At 42.5% G+C, this 21,512-nt stretch overlaps 1 protein-coding gene across 1 annotated transcript in view; it reads left to right on the forward strand.

The window, feature by feature from the left end:
* ABHD3 (abhydrolase domain containing 3, phospholipase) overlaps positions 1-17,674 on the forward strand; it is a gene marked incomplete at both ends in the record, with an annotated part of 52,425 nt that extends 34,751 nt beyond the window's left edge. The window contains 5 exons of the mRNA XM_080714715.1: positions 3,000-3,112; positions 8,464-8,637; positions 11,735-11,783; positions 11,862-12,027; positions 17,445-17,674. Coding sequence (XP_080570841.1) covers positions 3,000-3,112; positions 8,464-8,637; positions 11,735-11,783; positions 11,862-12,027; positions 17,445-17,674 — 732 coding nt within the window. The remainder of the gene's footprint in view (positions 1-2,999; positions 3,113-8,463; positions 8,638-11,734; positions 11,784-11,861; positions 12,028-17,444) is intronic.
* Positions 17,675-21,512: the final 3,838 nt, after the last annotated feature.

Here is a 21,512-nt window from a genome sequence, read left to right on the forward strand (position 1 = left end):
ACCTCAGTACCACCAAAAAAAAAAAAAAAAATAATAATAATAATAATTTTGCAGTTACTACAATGAGGATGATAAAGACATTGTTTTATTTAGATTTTATGTCAAATTTGTATCCCTCAAGCACATTTAATCACAAGATTAGTTTTTAAGTATTTCAGTTTAGTCACTTATAGTTACAGGCTCTATTAACCTCTCAAAATTCAGTTTCTATTGGGCGTAGTGGTGCATGCTTGTAATCCCAATACTTGGGAGGCCGAGACAGGAGAAAGCCAGGTTTATGGCCAACCTGAGCTATTTAGTGAGACCTCCTGCAACTTAGTAAGACCCTGTTTCAAAATAAAGAATAAAAAAATTCGGGAGTACTGAAACAAAAATCAGTTTCCTCTTGTATAAAATAGGTATAATAATAAAATCTTCCTCAGGCTTTTGTGTATACAAATTTAATTATTCAGTGAATGTTACCATTGTAAATACTTTCAGGCTAACATTTGTCTTTTGGAGCATTCCATATTTGCATATCTTAATACGATGGCAGTAGTCAGGTGCAGTGACACACACCCAGAATCCTCGTACTTAGGAGGCTGAAACAGGAGGATGGAAGGCTTGAGGCCAGTGTCAGCAACTTAGTGAGACCCTCAACAATTTAATGTGACAATGTTTCGAGATAAAAAAATGAAACAGGGCTGGGGGTGTAGCTTAGAGGTAGAACACCTTTGAGTCCAATCCCAGGTACCAGGCATGGTGGCACACGCTTGAAATCCCAGTACTTGGGAGATTGAGACAGGAGGAACTCAGGTTCAAAACCAGCCTTGGCAATTTAGCGAGGCTCTCAGCAACCTAGTGAAAGCCTGTTTCCAAATAAGAAATAAAATTGTACTGGGGGTAATTTGGTAGTTTGGAGATAGAACACCTCAGGGTTTAATCCCCAGTTCCCCCCAAAATAAAGAAAAATCAAAGTAATACACATGTAACATATACAAAGATGGCAGTAGGCACAAGGCAGTGTTTTAGCAAAAAGTCACTGAAAACTCTAAGTTTCTCTACCTACTCATTAGTCATCGAACAATAGGTGACATATAACAACTGCAGCATGATTATAGTTTGTTGAAATAGTAAATTGGGGTATACAGAAAACTAGTTTCAGTGGGTTTTGTTGTTGTTGTTGGTGGTGGTGTGTGTGTGTGTGTGTGTGTGTGTGTGTGTGTGGTGCTGGGAATTGAACCCAGGGGCTGTGGATTGAAACGGGGTCTTACTAAATTGCAGAGAGCCTCACTAAGTAGTCCAGGAACCATGTTCCTCCTGTTTGGGCCTCCCAAGTACTGAGATTACAGCACGTCCAGCTAGTTTCAGTGTTTTTATTAAAGTTAACAGATTCATGCCTGTGTTATCAAATTTGAGACTGTTACATATTAAAGGTCTTTTTCCACACACCCACTCATATGTATTCTATGGAGAGGCTTGTTCGCTCTTCTCAGATCTCAAATGAAGCTTCTGTGAAGCTTTTCTGCTACAGACAAAGCCCTTATTGAAGAACTGTGCGTGAAAACCATTTGTTTTAACGCACCATGTGTTGAGGCATAGTGAGCTTTACATAAGGTAACACTTCAGTGTCTGTTGCAGCGTGGCACGACTGGGGCTCTATCGGCACGCTATTAGAAAAGAAGTGTTTAAGTAAGAGGTCAGACTTTAATTTGTCCTAAGTGGCGTAAAGGGCGTGTGGAGCCCGAGCCCTCCCCCTTCACTGGCAGACAGTACTCGGGGAGAAAACGTCCCCTGCTTAGCATCCAGCCACCACTTCACATTTTGTGTCACTATTGGAAGACCTTTTTTGATTGTTTACTTATTTTCTAAAAAGGAATGATTTTGGCTCCTGGAGGAAAATGTTCCTTTTTTTTTTCATCTGTATCTGTCCTTCCCCACTGTGTCTGGTTCACAGATCGGCGTGTGCATATTCAAATGATTTTTTATGTGCATGCGGGGAATCGAACCCAGGGACAGTCTACCTCGGCTGCATCCCCAGCCCTGTTGTATTTGGAAATGGGGTCTGAGAGTCTCACTAATTTGCTGGGTCTGGCCTGGAACCTGCAGTCCTCCTGTTTCAGCCCCCAAGTACTGGGCTGACCATTGTGCAGCCTGATTCAGTCTTTTCTGTTAGTGCCAGCACAAATTATGTTCACTTTAAATGGCATACACGTGAATTACAAGATATGAAATGATAAGTCGGATGGGGTGTAACCCAGTACTTGGGAGGCTGAGAAAGGAGGATCACAGGATCACAGCCAGCCTCAGCTCCTTAGTGAGGCCCTCTGCAACTCAGTGAGACCCTGTTTCAGAATAAAGAATAAAGCCAAGCGTGGTGGCGCACGCTTGCAATCCCAGCATTCGGGAGGCTGAGACAGGAGGATCACAATTCGCAGACAGCCTCAGCTACTACTTAGTGAGGCCCTCTGCAACTCAGTGAGACCCTGTTTCAGAATAAAGAATAAAGCCAAGCGTGGTGGCGCACGCTTGTAATCCCCGCACATGGGAGGCGGAGACAGGAGGATCGCGCAGGTTCAAAGCCAGCTGCGCTGGCATAAGAGACCCTGTTTCAAAAATATAAAATAGGTCTGGGAGTGTAGCCTGGAGGTAGAAGGGCTTCCAGGAACCCCAGTACCACCAAAAAAAAAAAAAAAAAAAAAAAAAGAAAAAAGAAAAAAAAGGAATAAAAAAAATAGGGCTGGGGGTGTAGCTTTGGAGGTAGAATGCTCCTGGCTTCTATACCCAGTACTGCAAAAAAAATAGTAATAATAATAAAGAATTGGGCTGGCAGTGTAGCTCGGAGGTAGTCCCTGAGTTCAATTAGCAGCACCACACTCATACAAAAAGGATATGATATTATTTAGAGAACATGCAAAGGTTTTTGTACTTACGACTTTTTGCTAGTCTTGTTTACGCTTTTGTGTTACACAAACCATTGACCTCACATTTTCATTTTGGTGCTTTGGCACTGCTTCCAGACCCCAAGGACATACTGCTGTTCTAACACTGAAGACTTGGAGACTGTGATTCACCATGTCCACAACCTGTATCCTTCTGCTCCTTTTCTGGCTGCTGGGGTTTCAATGGGAGGGTAAGTTTTCCCTTTCCAAAATACTGAAGCTGGGTGTGGTGGCACACACCTGTAACCCTAGTACTTGGGAGGCTGAGACAGTAGGATTGCAGGTTTGAAGCCAGCTTCGGCAATTTAATGAGGCTTTCAGAAAGCAACCTGGTGAGACTTTGTTCAGAATAACAAATAAAACCAGTCTGGACCTGGGTGTGGTGGCGCACACTTGTAATCCCAGCATTCGGGAGGCTGACAACAGAGGATGGCAGTTCGCAGACAACCTCAGCTACTTAGTGAGGCCCTCTGCAACTCAGTGAGACCCTGTTTCAAAATAAAAAATAAAAAGCCGGGTGTGGTGGCGTACGCTTGTAATCCCCGCGCTTGGGAGGCTGAGACAGGAGGATCACACGGGTTTGAAGCCAGCCTCAGCTACTTAGACTCTCAGCAACTTAGTGAGACCCTGTTTCCAAATACAATACAAAAATAAGTCTGGGAGTATAGCCTGAAGGTAGAAAGCCTCTTGGTTTCATCCCCAGCACCATACACTCATACATACATACACACATACATAAATAAATAAATAATAAAACTAGTCTGGGGGTATAGCTCAGAGGTAGAATGCCTCTGGGTTCAATGCCTACTACCACACACACTAAATTAATTAATTAAATGTCTGAGAGGCGAGCAGTCTTAGTGGCTCTCTGTTTTAGGGGAGTATAAATTAATCAGACATCTTAACATAGATGTTATCATACTTTATCACATATGGTGGAAGAAAGGAAGGAATCAGAGTGTAGTATTCTCCTGCCTGGCAGTCTCTCTGGCCAAAAATGCACAAGTCTTTCCTCAGGGCACTGGGGTGTTGCGAGCCTGAAGTTGCTCTGAACCCCACGAAGCTGATTTGTGTCACCCCTCTGCCACACTGACCCTCTGGCCCCCCATGTCCTCCCCACCTTTCTGGAGCTGTGGTCTCCTTGACCACTAGGAAGCTGAACTTGTTACGTGGTCTTCATTACTCCAGTCACAGAAATAATCGCTCTCAAGCAGTGCGTGGTGGCGCACGCTTGAAATCCCAGCATTTGGGAGGCTGAGACTGGAGGATCGCAGTTCGACCTACTTAGTGAGGCCCTTTGCAACTCAGTGAGACCCTGTGTCAAAATAAAGAATTAGAAAAAAATAGGGCTGAGGGTAGAGCTTAGACGTAGAATGCCCCTGGGTTCCATCCCCAATACTGCAAAAAAGAAAAGAAAAAGAAATAATCGCTCTCCATCGCAGTGGCCTTCCAAGTGATATTTTCCCAGGTGTTATTTTGTTCTGTTTTGTTGCTGGCACATGGACCTGCAGTGGAATTCTCTCCTAGAAACTCAAGTCTCGTTAATCTTTACTCCTGCTGCTGTTTCAAGTGTGTGAATGCTATTATTTGTTGTGTTCTTTGCATATTAGGAGTTTAATATGCAAACTAATCCCAATAAGTATTATATATAAAAGCATTTGTATATATACATATGCAAACTATATATATACAAACTAATCCCAATAAGTATTTATTTCATGTGTGTGTGTGTGTGTGTGTGTGTGTGTGTGTAAAATAAATTTCTTTTGGTTGACAAAGTAATAAGTATTCCCAGTTCTTGGGAGTCTGAGACAGGAGGATTGCAGGTTCAAGCACGGCGTTAGCAAATCAGAGACTCTCACTAAACTAGGGAGACCCTGTTTCAAAATAAAAATAAAATAGGGTTGGGGGTACAACTCAGAGGTAGAATGCCCCGGGATTTGATCCCCAGTGTCAAAAACAAAGATATTTTTTCTTAATTTTATAACTTATTTTCCTGTTATTTCAGTTTTCAAAGCAGCTTAGGAATACATATACTTGAAAATAAACAGCCTTTGGGAATAACAGGCTCTGCAAAACAGGCTCGAAGCAGAGCACTCTAGATTCTGCCAACGCAAACCTGAGAAGGCAAGAGGACATGTCTTGCATTAGCATGGAAGGTCTGACCTGACCTACTAAAGAAGACTGAGTCGGTGCAGAAAGGCGGGCAGAATGCCTCTTGCGCTTAGTGGGCAGAATGGAGCTGCTCTTCCCTTTACCCCATTCAGCGCGTACCACAAAGGACAGGACGGGAGCTGAACTTTTTCCCTGAATCCTATATTCTTGACTTTTTTTTTAAGGCGGGCCTTCTGTAAAGAGGCCGGCTTCGCTGTTCAGAAGCCCCCGGGAGAGGCCTGTTCCTGCCGCACTCAAGCCCAAGCGCCCGCGGCGGAACTGGACCGGAGCCTTGCGGCTTGGTGCATATTAATGTCTTGTAAATTACTGCAAAGCAGCATCCTTTCCAGTTGCCTAGCACTGTGGCGGGCTCTGAGCGGGCTTACCGCTGGGGATGTGTTTTAAAGCTGGATGCTTTTTTTCTTTTGGAGCCCCATCTGGCAGAAGCATAGTCGGAGGAAGATTCTGGGCCCAGAGCCCATGCGCTGGGCAGTCCCAAGCCTGCGATGCTCGGGGCCATGTCCAGGCTTTGAGCCAGGCTGATGCAAGTCCAGGAACCTCTGCTGCTCTAGACCAGAGTCAGCATCCCAAAGACTTGGTAACACACTTTAAAAATGTAAAGAAGCTGACGAGGTGTGGTGGTGCACAATTGTAATCCCGGTACTTAGGAGGCTGAGACAGGAGGATTGTGGTTTGCGGACAGCCCCAGGTACTTAGTGAGTCTCTTTGCAACTCAGTGAGACCCAGTTTCAAAATAAAGAATAAAATATAGGGCTGAGGGTATAGCTCAGAGGTAGGATGCCCCTTGCTTCCATCCACACTACCACCAAAAAAAAAAAAAAAAAAAAAATGTATAGAAGCTGGGCATGATGGCACACACCTGTAATCCCAGTATTTGAGAGGCCGAGGCAGGAGGATCACAAGTTTGCAGCTGATCTCGGCAACTTAGTGAGACTCAGAAACTTAGTGAAACCTTTGGGGGTTTTTTTGGTGTGTTTTTGGTAGTAGGAATTGAACCCCAGAGCATTCTACCTCTGAACTATACCCCCATCCCTATTTTATTTTGAAACAAGGTCTCACTAGTTGTGGAGGACCTCAGTGAATTGCTGAGGCAGGCCACAAACCTGTGATCCTCCTGCTTCAGCTTCCCAAGTTAATGGGATTACAGGTATGCACCACCACCCTAGTCTATGAAGCCTTGCTTCAAAATTAAAAAAAATTAAGCCAGGCAAAGTGGTGCACACCTGTGATCGCATTGTTTGGGAGGCTGAGGCAGGAAGATAGCAGGTTCAAGGCCAACTGCAATTTAGCAAGGCCCTCAGCAACTCAATGAGACCCTGCTTTAAAAAAAAAAAGTCCGGCGTGGTGGCGCACATTGTAATCCCAGCATTTGGGAGGCTGAGGCAGGAGGACTGAGGTTTGCTCATAGCCTTAGCTACTTAGTGAGGTCCTTTGCAACCCAGTGAGACCTTGTTTCAAAATAAAGAATAAAAAATAGGGCTGGGGGTGTAGCTCGGAGGTAGAATGCCCCTGGGTTCCATCCCCAGTACTGCAAAAAATAAAAGAATAAAATAAAAATAAAATCAGGCCGGGGGTGTAGCTTGGAGGTAGAACGCCTCTGGGTTCAATCCCAGGCACCACACACACAGCTAGGCCCCTAGAATGAAGCCTGGTAGGAGTGGAAGCGTCACCCTTCGATAGCTAGTGAACCACAGCACTACAGATGAGGAGTGCGTCACTGCTGTCAAAAGCTGAATGTTTCCTTTTCATCTCAAATCTCATATTTGCCCTCAGGTCATTCAGATTGGGAAAAAGAATGAGGGGGAAAGTTTTTATCCATTTTACTTTTTTTTTTTTTTTGCGATACTCAGAAGTGGAACCCAGGGGCATTCTACCTCGGAGTACACCCCAGCCCTATTTTTTTTTTTTAATTCTTTATTTTGAAACAGGGTCTCACTGAGTTGCAAAGGGCCTCACTAAGTAGTAGCTAAGGCTGTCCTTGAACTGCAATCCTCCTGTCTCAGCCTCTCAAATGCTGGTATTAGATGTGCCCGGCTTCATTTTACTAATTTCTGAACATGGGCAATAAAATAAATTAAGTACAGAAAATAAAATGAGAAATGGAATTAGAGTCAGATGTGGTGGTGCATACCAGTAATCCTAGTACTTGGGAGGTTGTGACAGGAGGATCACAGGTACATGGCCAGCCTCAGCAATTTAGCAAGGCCTTCAGCAACTTAGTGAGACCTTGTTTCAAAATAAAAAACAAAATAGGAGCCAGATGTGGTGGCACACGCTTGTAATCCCAGCATTTGGGAGGATGAGACAGGAGGACTGTGGGTTGCAGACAGCCTCAGCTACTTAGGCCCTAGGCAACTCAGTGAGACCCTGTTTCAAAATAAAGAATAAAAAAATAGGGCTGGGGGTATAGCTCAGAGGTAGAATGCCCTGGGTTCCAACCCCAGTACCACAAAAAATAAAATAAGATAAAATAGGACTGGGGTGTAGCTCAGAGGTAGAACACCTCTCAGTTCAATCCCTAATACCAAAAAAAAAGAAAGAAAAAGTGGAATTAGAACATCATCCTTTCTTTTAGCTGACAAAGTTAAACTTAGATTTTTTTTTTTACATTATTAAACTCAGAGCTTAGCCCTCTTACCTAAATAGAACTTGGATAGAATTGGGAAATTGGTGGAATAAAAGGCAGAGGAAAACAGGTGATAGGAAACAAGGATATACAAGAAGGAGCAGAGAGAGAAAACTAGTTAATTGAGGGGCCAGCTGCTCTGCACAACTCAGCAAGTCTGTGTCCTGGAGCGGCCTGCAGAGCCTCCCTGTACGGTGCGAGTATGTAGGCGACTCAGACCAGTGCACTTAAAATTTCTGGGGTAAACGGCGTGGTGGCGCACGCCTGTAATCCCAGAACGTGGGAGGCCGAGACAGGAATATTGCAGGTTCAAAGCCAGCCTCAGCAACTTAGTAAGACCCTGTTACCAAATAACAGTACCAGCACCACCAGAAGAATAAATATATGAAAGGATTTCTGGGGTAAGATCTAGACATGCGTGTATCAGTATCATGTTACAGCCTCGCCGTGGGATTGCAGTGTGCGGCCACATTTGAGAGCCTCCCCTAGGATGTTTCTCTTTAATGTTGTCCTGCTTTACTTGAAGGATACATCACATATACAAAGATGACCGTAGCGGGGATGCAAGATAAGCACTTGGACCTGAGGAAAGATCAGAGACACTTGCTGCTCCCCAAGGTCAAGAACGGAAACCCGGGCTGACAGCTTTCTTCTCTGCAATGAGCATTTCCTGACAACAAATGAGATGTCTTGAGAGGTGTAACAAGCTAGTCACCACCTTTCCTGTTCCTTCTCGTTTAGAATGCTGCTTCTAAATTACCTGGGCAAAACCGGGCCCAGAACGCCTCTGATGGCCGCGGCGACGTTTTCAGTTGGTTGGAACACGTTCGCTTGCTCAGAGTCACTGGAGAAACCACTCAACTGGCTGCTTTTTAATTACTATCTGACAACCTGCCTCCAGTCTTCAGTTAATAAGTAAGTCATCTCTTAAATCTTTTCTCTCCAAACTTTTTAGAGCTCCTGCCCCAACGATAAAAAGTTCTAAAGAAGCCGGGCGTGGTGGCGCACGCTTGTAATCCCAGCATTCGGGAGGCTGAGACTGGAGGATCACGGTTCACGGCCAGCCTCGGCCCTCTGCAACCTAGTGAGACCCTGTTTCAAAATAAAGAATAGAAAATAGGGCTGGGAGTGCAGCTCCGAGGTCAAATGCCTCTGGGTTCCATCCCCAGCCCCGCAAAAAAAAAAAAGAAAAAGTTTTAAAGTATAATCCTAATACATGTGTACTTGATTACATAGTATATGCATTCACTGCTGTAACAAAATATTCTCTATGTTGTAAGTCTATGCAAAATTAAAAAATTAATGAACGTAAGCTAAAAATAAAGAAAGCCATAGGCTCTGAGGATCACTACTCTAAACCACTGTTAACTATTTTTTTTTTCTGTTTGTGGTACTGAGGATTGAATGTGAGGGCTTCTACCTCCAATCGTATTTTATTTTATTTATTTATTGTGGTACTGGGGGTGGAACCCAGGGGCTTTTCTACCTCTAGGCTCACCCTCAGACCTATTTTATACTTTATTTGGAAACAGGGTCTCACTAAGTTGCTGAGAGCTTCACTCAGTAGCCGAGGCTGGTTCGAACCTGTGCGATCATCCTGTTTTAGCCTTCCAAGCGCTGGGATTACAAGCGTGCGCCACCATGCCTGGCTCCCAACCGTATTTTTATTTTGAAATGGGATCTTGCTAGTTTGATAAGAGTCACACTACTTGCTGAGGCTGGCCTCGAACCTGCAATTCTCCTGTCTCAGCCTCCCAAGTACTAGGATTATGGGCATGTACCACCACTCCTGGGTACTGTTAACTATTTCTAAAAAGCTTAAACATTAATATAGAATGTGTTAGATTATAACATGGGCTATTTCCCTAGGTTTTCTACTTCTTGTTAATCTTATCGGTACCTAATTCTTTCCTAAATGGTAGAGAATGTATGCAGTGCCTTCAATTTTGAATAATATGGCTTCTTAAGCATGTACTTACAAGCATACTATTTTATGGAAATAGAGAATGAAGTTCATTTCCAGAGTCTTAACTAACAGTTCTTACAGAACTAAAATATATGGTCTTTGCTGCACTAAGTTTTCTGGAATTATTAGTGTATCGTGTGTGTGTGTGTAGGAATTAAATGAACCCAGGGATACTCTACCTCTGAGCTACATCCCCAGCCGTATTTAACTTTTATTTGGAACAGGGTCTCTCTAGGTTGATGAAATTCTCACTGCTTGCTGAGGCTGTCCTTGAACCTGCGATCCTCCTGTCTCAGCCTCCCCAGTACTAGCATTATAAGCATGTGCCACCATGCTTAGCTTTATTTGTATATCTCCTAACAGTTATTGGCATGCATGGTAGCAAAGAATATAAGGATGTTTCTATTTTTTTAAGGTTGTTACCATGTTTTGTGGATGTTGCTTTTTTTTTTTTTTAAATACTGGGGATTCAACCTACAGGCATTCTCCTTCTGAACTAGCCTCTAGCTCTTTTTATACTTTATTTTATTTGTATGGTACTGAACATTCAACCCAGGGACATTCTACCTCTAAGCTATACCCCCAGCCCTATCTTATTTTTTATTTTGAAATGGGCTCTCACTAAATTATGGAGGGCCTCACTAAGTTTCTGAGGCTGGTTGTGAACCTGTGGTCCTCCTGTACCAGCCTTCCAAGTACTGGGATTATACACATGTGCTACTGTAACCTAGCTTCTAATTTTTATTTGAAAAAGTTTTGCTAAATTGCTGAGGCTGTCCTCAAACCTATAATCCTCCTGTTTTAGCCTCCCAAGTACTGAGATTATAGGTGTGCCCCACCATGCTTGACTTCCACACATTATTAAGTAAATTGATATCTTTAATTTAGAATCTTGGGAGTACTTGGGAGACTGAAACAGGAGGATCACAGGTTCAAAGCCAGTCTCAGAAATTTAATATAAGGCTCTCAAAACTTAATGTGACCGTTTCCAAATAAAAAAATAAAATAGGGAGCCAGACCTGATGGCACACGCTTGTAATCCCAGCATTTGGGAGGCTGAGACAGGAAGATGGAGGTTTGCGGACAACCTCAGCTACTTAGTGAGGCCCTTTGCAAATCAGCGAGACCCTGTTTCAAGATAAAGACTAAAAAATAGGGCTAGGTGTGTAGTTTGGAGGTAAAATGTCCCTGGGTTCCATCCCCAGAACCGTGGAAAAAAAAATAGGGCTTGAGGTACAACTTGGATGTAGAATGCCCCTGGGATTCATTCCCAGTACTAAATAAATAAATAAATAAATAAATAGAATAAAAAATAGGGCTAGAGTGTAGCTCAGAGGTAGAATGCCCCTTGGTTCAATTCCCAGCACCACACAAAAATCGAGTCTAAATAAAAACTATGATTAAATTTGTATATGACTTATTGAAAAGCATCACTATCGTTAGTTAACATTAAACATTGGGTTAAACTTTGCCTGTTTGAAGCTGAGCGTGGTGCTACATACTTGTAATCCCAGTACTTGGGAGGCCGAGACAGAAGGATTGCAGGTTTGCAGCCAGCCTTAGCTACTTAGGCCCTATGCAACTTAGTGAGACCCTGTTTCAAAATAAAGAGTAAAATATAGGGTTGTGGGTGAAGCTCGGAGGTTAAACACTCCTGGGTTTAATCCCCAGTACCGCAAATAAATAAATAAGTAAATAAATAAGTAAATAAATAAATAAATAAATAATAGAGCCGGGCTTGGTGGTGCATGCTTGTAATCCCAGCATTTGGGAGGCTGAGACAGGAGGATCATGGTTCGCTGACAGCCTCAGCTACTTAGTGAAACCCTTTGCAATTCAGTAAGACCCTGTTTCATAATAAAGAATAAAAAATAGGGCTGGGGGTATAGCTCGGAGGTAGAATGTCCCCGGGTTCCATCCCCAGTACTATGGGGAGGGAAAAAAACTTTATCTGCTTGTTAAATTACAAATATTGGGTATAAATATTGCTAAAAATACTAAGGAATCATTGTGTCATTAGCTTAGTTTTGAATTCTTTCATTCCAGGCACCGGCATCTGTTTGTAAAACAAATTGATATGGATCACGTCATGAAGGTAGGAGAGAAACTTTGTGCGCTCCTTTCGTTTTCTCCCCGGATTCCAAGAATTCACACGATTCGTTTTATGTCCCAGGCCAAATCTATCAGAGAGTTTGATAAGCGGTTCACTGCCGTCATGTTCGGCTACCAGACGATCGACGACTACTATGCGGACGCCAGTCCCACCCGCAGGCTGGACGCAGTGGGGATCCCGGTGCTGTGTCTGAACGCCGAGGATGACGTGTTCTCACCCCGCCACGGTAAAAGCGGCGCCTTTGTGCGCGTTTCCACGTGTATCGACTTGGTTTCTGCTTCTGGTACTGGGGATTGAACCCAGGGATAGTCTTTCTGAGCTACACACCCAGCCCTATTTTATTTTTTTATTTTGAAACAGGGAACAGGGTCTCACTAAATTGTCAAGGGCCTAAATTGCTGAGACTGACCTCAAACCTCCTTATCCTCCTTTCTCAGTCTCCCAAGAATTGGGATTACTGGTATCATGCCATGCATAAATTCACTTTTAAAATATTTTTCACAGGGCGTGGTGGTGCACGCTTATAATCCCCGCACTTGGGAGGCTGAGACAGGAGGATTGCACGGGTTCGAAGCCAGCCTCAGCTACTTAGTGAGGCTCTCAGCAACTTAGTGAGACCCTGTTTCCAAATAAAATATAAAAAAGGTCTGGGAATATAGCCCGGAGGTAGAAAGCCTCTGGGTTCCACCCACAGTACCACCAAAAAATAAAATAAAATAAAATATTTTTCTTTTTAAGAAATGCAATAAGCCGGGCGTGGTGGTACACCTTGTTAATCCCAGCATTCGGGAGGTTGAGACCTGAAGATCGTGGTTCGCAGACAGCCTCAGCTACTTAGTGAGGCCCTCTGCAACTCAGTGAGACCTGGTTTCATAATAAAGAATAAAATAAAAAATAGGCCAGGGGGTATAGCTCGAAGGTCGAATGCCCCTGGGTTCCATCCCCAGACCCACAAAAAAAAAAAAAAAAAAAAAAAGAAATGCAATAATAAAATGTCATATGTTTCCACTGTGATAAAAAAATAACTAGATACTCATAACTTAATATCCAATTGTCTCAGACCACATCTTAAATGTTTTCAGAGGCGCACTTATCTAGTAAGAGTCTCAGAACAGATTAGGACTCTCAATATTTTTATAACATTTTCTTTATTTTTCCTTTTTTCTTTTTTGCGGGTCTGGGGATGGAACCCAGAGGCATTCGACCTCCGAGCTACACCCCTGCCCTATTTTTTATTCTTTATTTTGAAACCAGGTCTCACTGAGTTGCAGAGGGCCTCACTAAGTAGCTGAGGCTGTCCACAAACCGTGATCCTCAGGTCTCAGCCTCCCGAATGCTGGGATTATAAGCGTGAGCCACCACGCCCAGCTACATTTTCTTTGGGAAAGGAACCCAGGGGCATTGTTCCTCCGAGATATACCCTCAGCCTTATTTTTTAGTCTTTTTATTATTGAAATAGGGTCTCACTGAGTTGCAAAAGGCCTCACTAAGTAGCTGAGGCTATCCACGAACTGTGATCCTCCTGTCTCAGCTTCCCAAATGCTGGGATTGCAAGTGTATGCCACAGCACCCAGCTTCCTCTTTTTATTTTATATTCCTTTTTGTGATTCTAAGGATTGAACCCAGGGGCATTCTATCTCTGAGCTATATCTCCTTTTTTTTTTTTTTTCCCATTTCGAAACAGGGCCTTGCTAAGTATAGAGTTTTTCTTAACAGAACTAGGGATTGAACCCAGGACATTTTACCTCTGAGCTACACCCCCAGCCCTCTTTTTTATTCTTTATTTTGAAAAAGGGTCTCACTGAGTTGCAAAGGGCCTAAATAGCTGAGGCTGTCCTTGAACCTGTGATCCTCCTGTCTGAGCCCCCCAAATGCTGGGATTACAAGCGTGTGCCACCAAGTCTGGCTGAAAACATGGAATTTGATAAGAGTATTACATGTGTTCATATACTGAAGCAATATAAGATGATTAGAAGTAATCGTATAGCCGGGTGTGGTGGCGCATACTTGTAATCCCCGCACTTGGGAGGAACAGACAGGAGGATCGCGCAGGTTCGAAGCCAGCTGCTCTGGCTTAAGAGACCCTGTTTCCAAATAAAAAAGTAAAATAGGTGTCTGGGAGTGTAGCCCAGAGGTAGAAGGGCTTCCAGGAACCCCAGTACCACCAAAAAATAAAAAAAAATAATTAAAAAAGAAGTAATCGTATTAAGTCAATAATAAATAGGTCTGCACTCTATTCTAATGAAATTTCACAAAGTATTTTCTGAAACATATTTATTTATTTTTGTGGCGCTAGGGATTGAACCCAGAGGCATTCTACCATGGAGCTATATCACTAGCCCTATTTTATGTTTTATTTGGAAATAGGGCCTAAACTAAATTGCTGAGGCCTTAGTTGCTAAGGCTGGTTTCAACCTATGATCGTCCTAAACCTCTCAAGTTACTAGGATTACAGGTAAACGCCACCACGCTGACCCATTTAAATACTTTTTTTTTTTTTTTTTTTTTGCAGTACTGGGGGTGGAACCCAGGGGCATTCTACCTCTGTGTTACACACTCAGCCCTATTTTTTATTCCTTATTTTGAAACAAGGTCTCACCTAGTTGCAAAGGGGCTCACTAAGTAGTTGAGGCCTTCCTTGAACTGCAATCTTCCTGTCTCAGCCTCCCAAATGCTGGGATTACAAATGTGTACCATCACACCCGGCTCCCAATATACATTATATATATATTTATTTGGAAACAGGGTCTCACTAAGTTGTTGAAAGCCTAAGTAAGTACCTGAGGCTAGCTTTGAAACTGCATGATCCTCCTGTCTCAGCCTCCCAAGTGCAGAGATTACAAAATGAAATTAAATAAAGGCAAGTTCCCCTTGATAACATGACTACTAATAACTTTAAATACTTTTAAAAACATTTTTGCAGCCAGACATGAAGCACAAGCTTGTAATCCCAGCATTTGGTAGGCTGAGATAGGATTGTGGGTCAAGAACAGCCCCAGCTACTAGGTGAGACCCTTTACAACTTGGTGAGATCCTGTTTCAAAATAAAGAATAAAAAATAGGGCTTGGGTGTAGTTTGGAAGTAGAATGCCCTTGGGTTCCATCTCCAGTAACACACACACACACACACACACACACACACACACACACACACCCCAAAAAAAGAAAACGCAACAATATCATTTGAATTACACAGTGATTTTTAACATATTTTCATTTGATTGCAATGGATTTCACTCATTTTTATACTTTCTTGGTTCTACAGTCAACAAAAAATTTCCCAGTATTTAACCTGACCCACAGGGTGAAGTTTAAACTCATTATTTCCTTTTCTTTTTCAAGCTTTTGACAGTCTTGCCACACTGATATTAGACAATTGTCTGTAGTCTGAGAGAACAGGCAGCCAGCATCTTTCACATGATTAAAATGTGGCAGTCTTTTTAGTTGATATCACTGTAATGGTCAGTGTTAGAAATTTCTGAGTAGGGAAGAGGGTGGAGCTTGGTGGTAGATTATGTTTTCAGGACAAAAAAAATTTCATTTCAGTGTCTGAACTCTAAGCATGGGAGAAAAATAAGTATAAAAACTTTAATTCATATATTTTAACTCTGTGCTCAGAGCTGGTTTTATAGTTCATGAAGAGACTGATTAATGGGAATTATATTTAATATAGCAACTATATAGTTTCAAAATAGTTTCTTATTCTCTTAACTTTAAATAGAAATTCAGAGAAGGAAGTAAAAGAAAAATGATCACTCATATTTCAGATGTTTGAATTCAGCACCCAAAGGAACAATTTCCATGTGAAAGAATGTATGTATGTATGTATGTGTTTACATTCATATATTAGTGGGAATTGAACTCAGGGGCATTCTACCTTTGCGCTACTCTCCCAGCTCTGTTTTATTTTTAGTTTTGTTTTGTTACTGCACCGCTCTTTGTATCTATAATTTTGAATTATTTGTACAGACACCAATAGCTTCAGAAATACAACTTTTTATAAAGTTAACCTATCTGGGCATGGTAGCACATACTTGTAATCCTAGTACTTGGGAGGCTGAGACAGGTTTGCAGGTTTGAGGACAGTCTCCATAAATAGTGAGACTCTCATTAACCTCGTGAGACCCTGTTTCCAAATAAAAATAAAATAGGAGCCAGGCATGATGATGCATGCTTGTAATCCCAGTAGTTGGGAGGGTGAGACAGGAGGATCACAGGTTTGTGGCCAGCCTCAGCTACTTAGTGAGGCCCTCTAAAATTTAGTGAGACCTTGTTTCAAAATAAATAAAAAAAAACAGGGCTGAAAGTGTATCTCTGGGTTCCATCCTCAGTACCACAAAAAATGAAAGCAAACATAAAATTGAGCTGAGGGTGTAGCTGAGAGGTAGAAAGCCCCTGGGTTCAATCTCTAGTCACACACACACACACACACACACACACACACACACACACACACACACACACACACGCCATACATATAATGTATTTATAACTCACAAAGATTTTTAAATTAGTTTTAATTTTTCAAAACAAGGTTCATCTATGTGGTGGGGTGGAAGTGGCACTTTCCTGTAATCCCAGTACTTGAGAAGACCAAGACAGGAGGCTGAGATAGAAGGTTTGGGATCAGCCTCAGCAATGTCGGCGGACTCTCAGCAAGCTAGCCAGACTGTTTCAAAATAAACAAGCAGCCAGGTGTGGCTGGCGCTCCTTGTAATCCCAGTACTCGAGAGGCTGAAACAGGAGGCTTGCAGCTTCTCAGATAGCCTCAGCAACTTGTGAGGCCCTCTACAACCTAATGAGACCTTGCTTCAAGATAAAGAATTTTTAAAAATGGGGGTTGGAGGTATTGCTCGGAGATATCATGCCCCTAGGTTCAATCTCTAGTACCATACACACACACACAAAATTATTCTTTGGTATAAGGTATTGAATTCAGGGACATTCTACCTTCAGCCTACACCCCTAAACCTTTTTTCAAATATTTTATGTTGAAACAGGACCTCACTAAATTGCTGAGGCTAATTTCAAACCTATGATCCTGTCTCAGCCTCCTAAATACTGGGATTATAGGCAGGTGCCACCATGCCCAGCTGAAAACAAAAGAAATTTATTTTTTGGTGGTATTGGGGGTGGAACCCAGGGCCTTTCTACCTCCAGGCTATACTCCCAGACCTATTTTATACTTTCTTTGGAAACAGGATCTCACTAAGTTGCTGAGAGCCTCACTCAGTAGCCGAGGCTGGCTTCACACCTGTGTGATCCTCCTGTCTCAGCCTCCCAAACACAGGGATTACAAGTGCGCAGGGATTACCATGCCCGGCTAAAACAAAAGAAATTTAAAGGGATGGGGTTGTAGCTTGGAGATAAAATGCCTCTGGGTCAATCCCTAGTACTTATGTTTTCATGTTGTTATTAGATTTTGGGTCGATTCTTCTAAAATGATGGCCCATTCCATGACTATAAACATGAAATGTTATATAAATTAGATTCATTCCATTTAGCCATACTAGTTACAAGTAAGGGTGCTTTGGTTTGTACTGGTTAGAAATAATAGCGGTATATACTTTCCCTAACAACAAATGGCAGTGACCCTCTCTGTCCTCCCCTCCTCTTCTCTCACGGCTCCCTTCTGCTCTCAAGCCATCCCGATAGAGACTGCTAAGCAGAACCCCAACGTCGCTCTGGTCCTGACCTCTTACGGAGGCCACATTGGTTTTCTGGAGGGATTCTGGCCCAGGCAGTGCACGTACATGGACCGAGTCTTCAAGCAGTTCGTGCAGGCCATGGTGGAGCACGGACACGAGCTCTCGAGCATGGAGCTCTCGCGCTGCCGTGTGTCTGAACCATCACTGCAAGACTGCTCAGCTTAGCGCACGCGTGTGAACTACTCTACAAAGCAGATGTGCCACCATGGCGAAAAGGTCCAGAATGACAGGCAGAGTTTTTAGAAAACGACTTTGTAGCAAGAAATTACATATAGTTTAGATTATTATGTAGATTTTATTTTTACTACGCCTTACCAAGTATGACCTTAAATAAAGTAGTCCTTACTTACATGGAACTGCACTTAACCAAAACCATTGTGCAAAAAAATAATAATTCCTCAGGGTTTTAATTTAGCAAAGTATTTTTAGATTACTCATTATAGGCGATTTAATGGTACTTTGATAACTGTTAAGAGATTTGGGTTACTTGAATGTAAGTTATAAGTTGGCACATTCCTAAGGGTATTTATACTTTAATGATGATAACATGAAAACAGAAATGAGATAAACCAGTTCGCTAAATCTTTATGCATTCTTACTTTGAAATGTAAGTGCAACAATGTTAGACTGACTTCTACACATGCTTTTAATCTGATAATATTAAATTAGGGCTGATTTATGTTTTATAATGATTATAATTTGCAAGCTTATTTGTAATTAGTCTACGTGCACACATATACATCATATTAAAATAAAATCTGTAATTTTAAATTGTTTCTCTGGAGTTTGTATCTACAGAAAAAGCCCATAAAATAATCACGAGGAAGTAATTCATGATGACAGCCATGCCTGTAATCTCAGTACTTGGGAGGCTGAGACAGAAGGATCACAGTTGTTCAAGACCAGTCTCAGCTATTTAATCAGGCTTCTACCACATAGTAAAGACCCTGTTTCAATATAAAGAATAAAAAATAGGAATGGGAGTATACCTTAGAGGTAGAATGCCCCTGGGTTCAATCCCCAGTTCTGGAAAAAAAAAAAAGCAAGTGATTTATGATAATTATGAATGCATTATTAAGAAACATTAAAACTGTTTTCGTAAGCCAGGCATGGTGGTGCACACTTGAGATCCTAGTTCTTGGGAGGCTGAGACTGGAGGATCGCAGGTTCAAGGACAGCCTCAGCAATTTAGTGAGGCTCTTAGCAACCTGGTGAGACCCCGTTTCCAAATAAGAAATAAAATTGGTCTAGAGATGTAACTCGGAAGTAGAATGCCTCTGCCTTCAATTCCTGGTACCAACATAAGTTTTGTTTAGCTAGTTCCAGAATATTGGGCTCACATTTATAGCAATTACGAAAACGTCCAGCTGGGTGTGGTGGTGTATATTTATAATCCTAGTACTCGGGAGGCTGAGTCAGGAGGATCACAGGTTCATGGCCAGCCTCAGTTACTTAATGAGGCCCTCTGCAAATTAGTGAGACCCTGTTTCAAAATAAAGAATAAAAAATAGGGCTGGGGGTGGAGCTTGGAGGTAGAATGCCCCTGGGTTCCATCCTCAATACCACAAAAGAAAAAAAAAAAATCCAGCCATAGGAAACCCAACAGTGCTGTGAAAAGTTAAAAATACTTAATTCTGAGCCGAGTTTGGTGGTGTATGCTTGTAATCCCAGTATTTGGGAGGCTGCAACCAGAGAATCCAAGTTCCTGGTCAGCCTCAGCTACTTAGTGAGACCCCATTTCAAAGTAAAGAATGAAAAAATTGGGCTGGAGCCAGGTGTGGTGGCACACTCTTGTAATCCCAGCATTTGGGAGGCTGAAACAGGAGGATCAGGGTTTGCAGACAGCCTCAGCTATTTAATGAAGCCCTTTGCAACTCAGTAAGACCTTGTTTCAAAATAAAGAATAAAAAATAGGGCTGGGCGTAGTGGTGCATGCTTGTAATCCCAGCGCTTGGAAGACTAAAACAGGATTACACAGGTTCAAAGCCAGCCTCAGCTACTTAGGCTCTCAGCAACTTAGTGACGCTCTCAGCAACTTAGTGAGACCCTGTTTCCAAATAAATAAATAAAATAAAATAAATATGGGACGGGGGGGGGGGCGGGTAGCTCAGAGGTAGAATGCCTCTGGGTTCCATCCCCAGTACTGGGAAAAAAAAAAAAAAAAACTTACAGCTGAGCCAGGTGTGGTGGCACACATTTGTAATCCCAGTACTTGAGAGGCTGAGACAGGAGGATCGCAGGTTCGAAGCCAGCCTCGACAACTTAGCGAGGCTCTCTGCAACTTAGTGAGACCATTTTAATGCCTCTGGATTCAATCCCCATTGCACCAAAAAAAAAAAAAAAAATCTCACAGCTACTCCAAACCTAATATAGCGCTGGTCATAAGGTAAGCCTCTGGCTTTTAGAACCGAATTTGGAGTCCATGATGACAATTTTCAAGGTCAGGTGATAAAGAATACCTGAGAAGCTATATTTAGCTCCAATTCTCACTTAAAAGACGTGTGTGTGTGTGGGGGGGGGGGCGTTTTGGGCCTTTTTGTGTGTGTGTGTGGTAATGGGGATGGAACCCAGGGGCACTCTACCTCTGAGATACAACCCTAGCCCTGTTTTTTCCAACAGTCTCACTGAGTTGAAAAGGATCCAAATAGCTGAGGCTGTCCGCGAACAATCATATAACCGGGCGTGGGGACGCAAGCTTGTAATCCCAGTACTTGGAAAGCTAAGACAGGAGGATCTGGATTTCTAGACAGCCTCGATTACTTAGTGAGGCCATCTGCAACTTAGTGAGACTGTTTCAAAATAAAGAATAAAAAAATCAGTCTGGGGGTGCAGCTCGGAGGTAGAATGCCCCTGGTCAATCCCCAGCATCATGCACACAAAAAAGAGAAATGTTTTTCTTTTTCTTTCTTTTTTTTTTTGTGGGCTTGGGGATGGAACCCAGGGGCATTCAACCTCTGAGCTACACCCCCTGCCCTATTTTTTATTATTTTGAAACAGGGTCTCACTTAGTGACTGAGGCTGTCTGCAAACCGCGATCCTCGGGTCTCAGCCTCCCGAATGCTGGATTACAAGCCTGTGCCACCACACCCAGCTAAGTGGTCTCTTGTCATGGATTTGGACCACAGAATTTATAATGAAGCAGTCTGACCACAGGTGGATTTGTGTAAACTACTACATGGCAGATTCCACGACGTATCAACCAGACATATCAATGTTTATTAACATGTCAAGGGCACAATCAGAAAGGATTTGAGTTTACTTAACACAAGATATTTGAAAAAAAAAAAAGTACTCTCACAATTTTTATAGTAACTTCTTACACACACCCATCCATTACCCCAGTTCATGCAACCTTATTTGAGAAAATTTCTGCCACATTAAAAAAGAAAAAGAACATAAATTGGACATGATGATGCATACTTGTGATCCCAGTACTTAGCAGGCTGAGACAGTATGATTGCCAGCCAGCCTCGGAAACTTGGCTAGACACTATCTCAAAATAAAACAAAATATCTCAGTGGTAGAGCATAGTGGGTAGGAGGGAAGGGAGGGACAGAAGAAGAGATGAGGGCCCCAAGTCCTCAATGTTAGATTTTTTCCTAATGGTAGCCAGCTTTATAAGGAATCTTATATACTGAGACACATTCTTCTCAAAGTTTAACCAATTTAAATAAACTTTCTAGGTTCTTTTTAATGAGGTACATTCCTGTAAACTCAGTACTTGGGAGGCTCAGAATGAAGGATTGCAGGTTTGAGGCCAGCCTCAGCAACTTAGCAAGGCCTTTTTTCAAAACCAAAAATAAAAAGGGCTGAAGGTGTAGCTCAGAGGTAGAACACCTTTGGTTCAATCCTCAGTACCATGGGAGTGTGGGGGAATCATTTTGTTATCAAATAAAGCAGTCTTCCCCTTTCAATTCTCAAAGGACTCCTTATAAAGTACTTGGTAAAAAAGCCTGACAGCTATACTCCACGCTAACAGGTTTCAACACTGCGTACAAATGAT

This window comes from Muscardinus avellanarius, assembly GCF_963383645.1.
Source record: "Muscardinus avellanarius genome assembly, chromosome: 17".
Taxonomy (NCBI): domain Eukaryota; kingdom Metazoa; phylum Chordata; class Mammalia; order Rodentia; family Gliridae; genus Muscardinus; species Muscardinus avellanarius.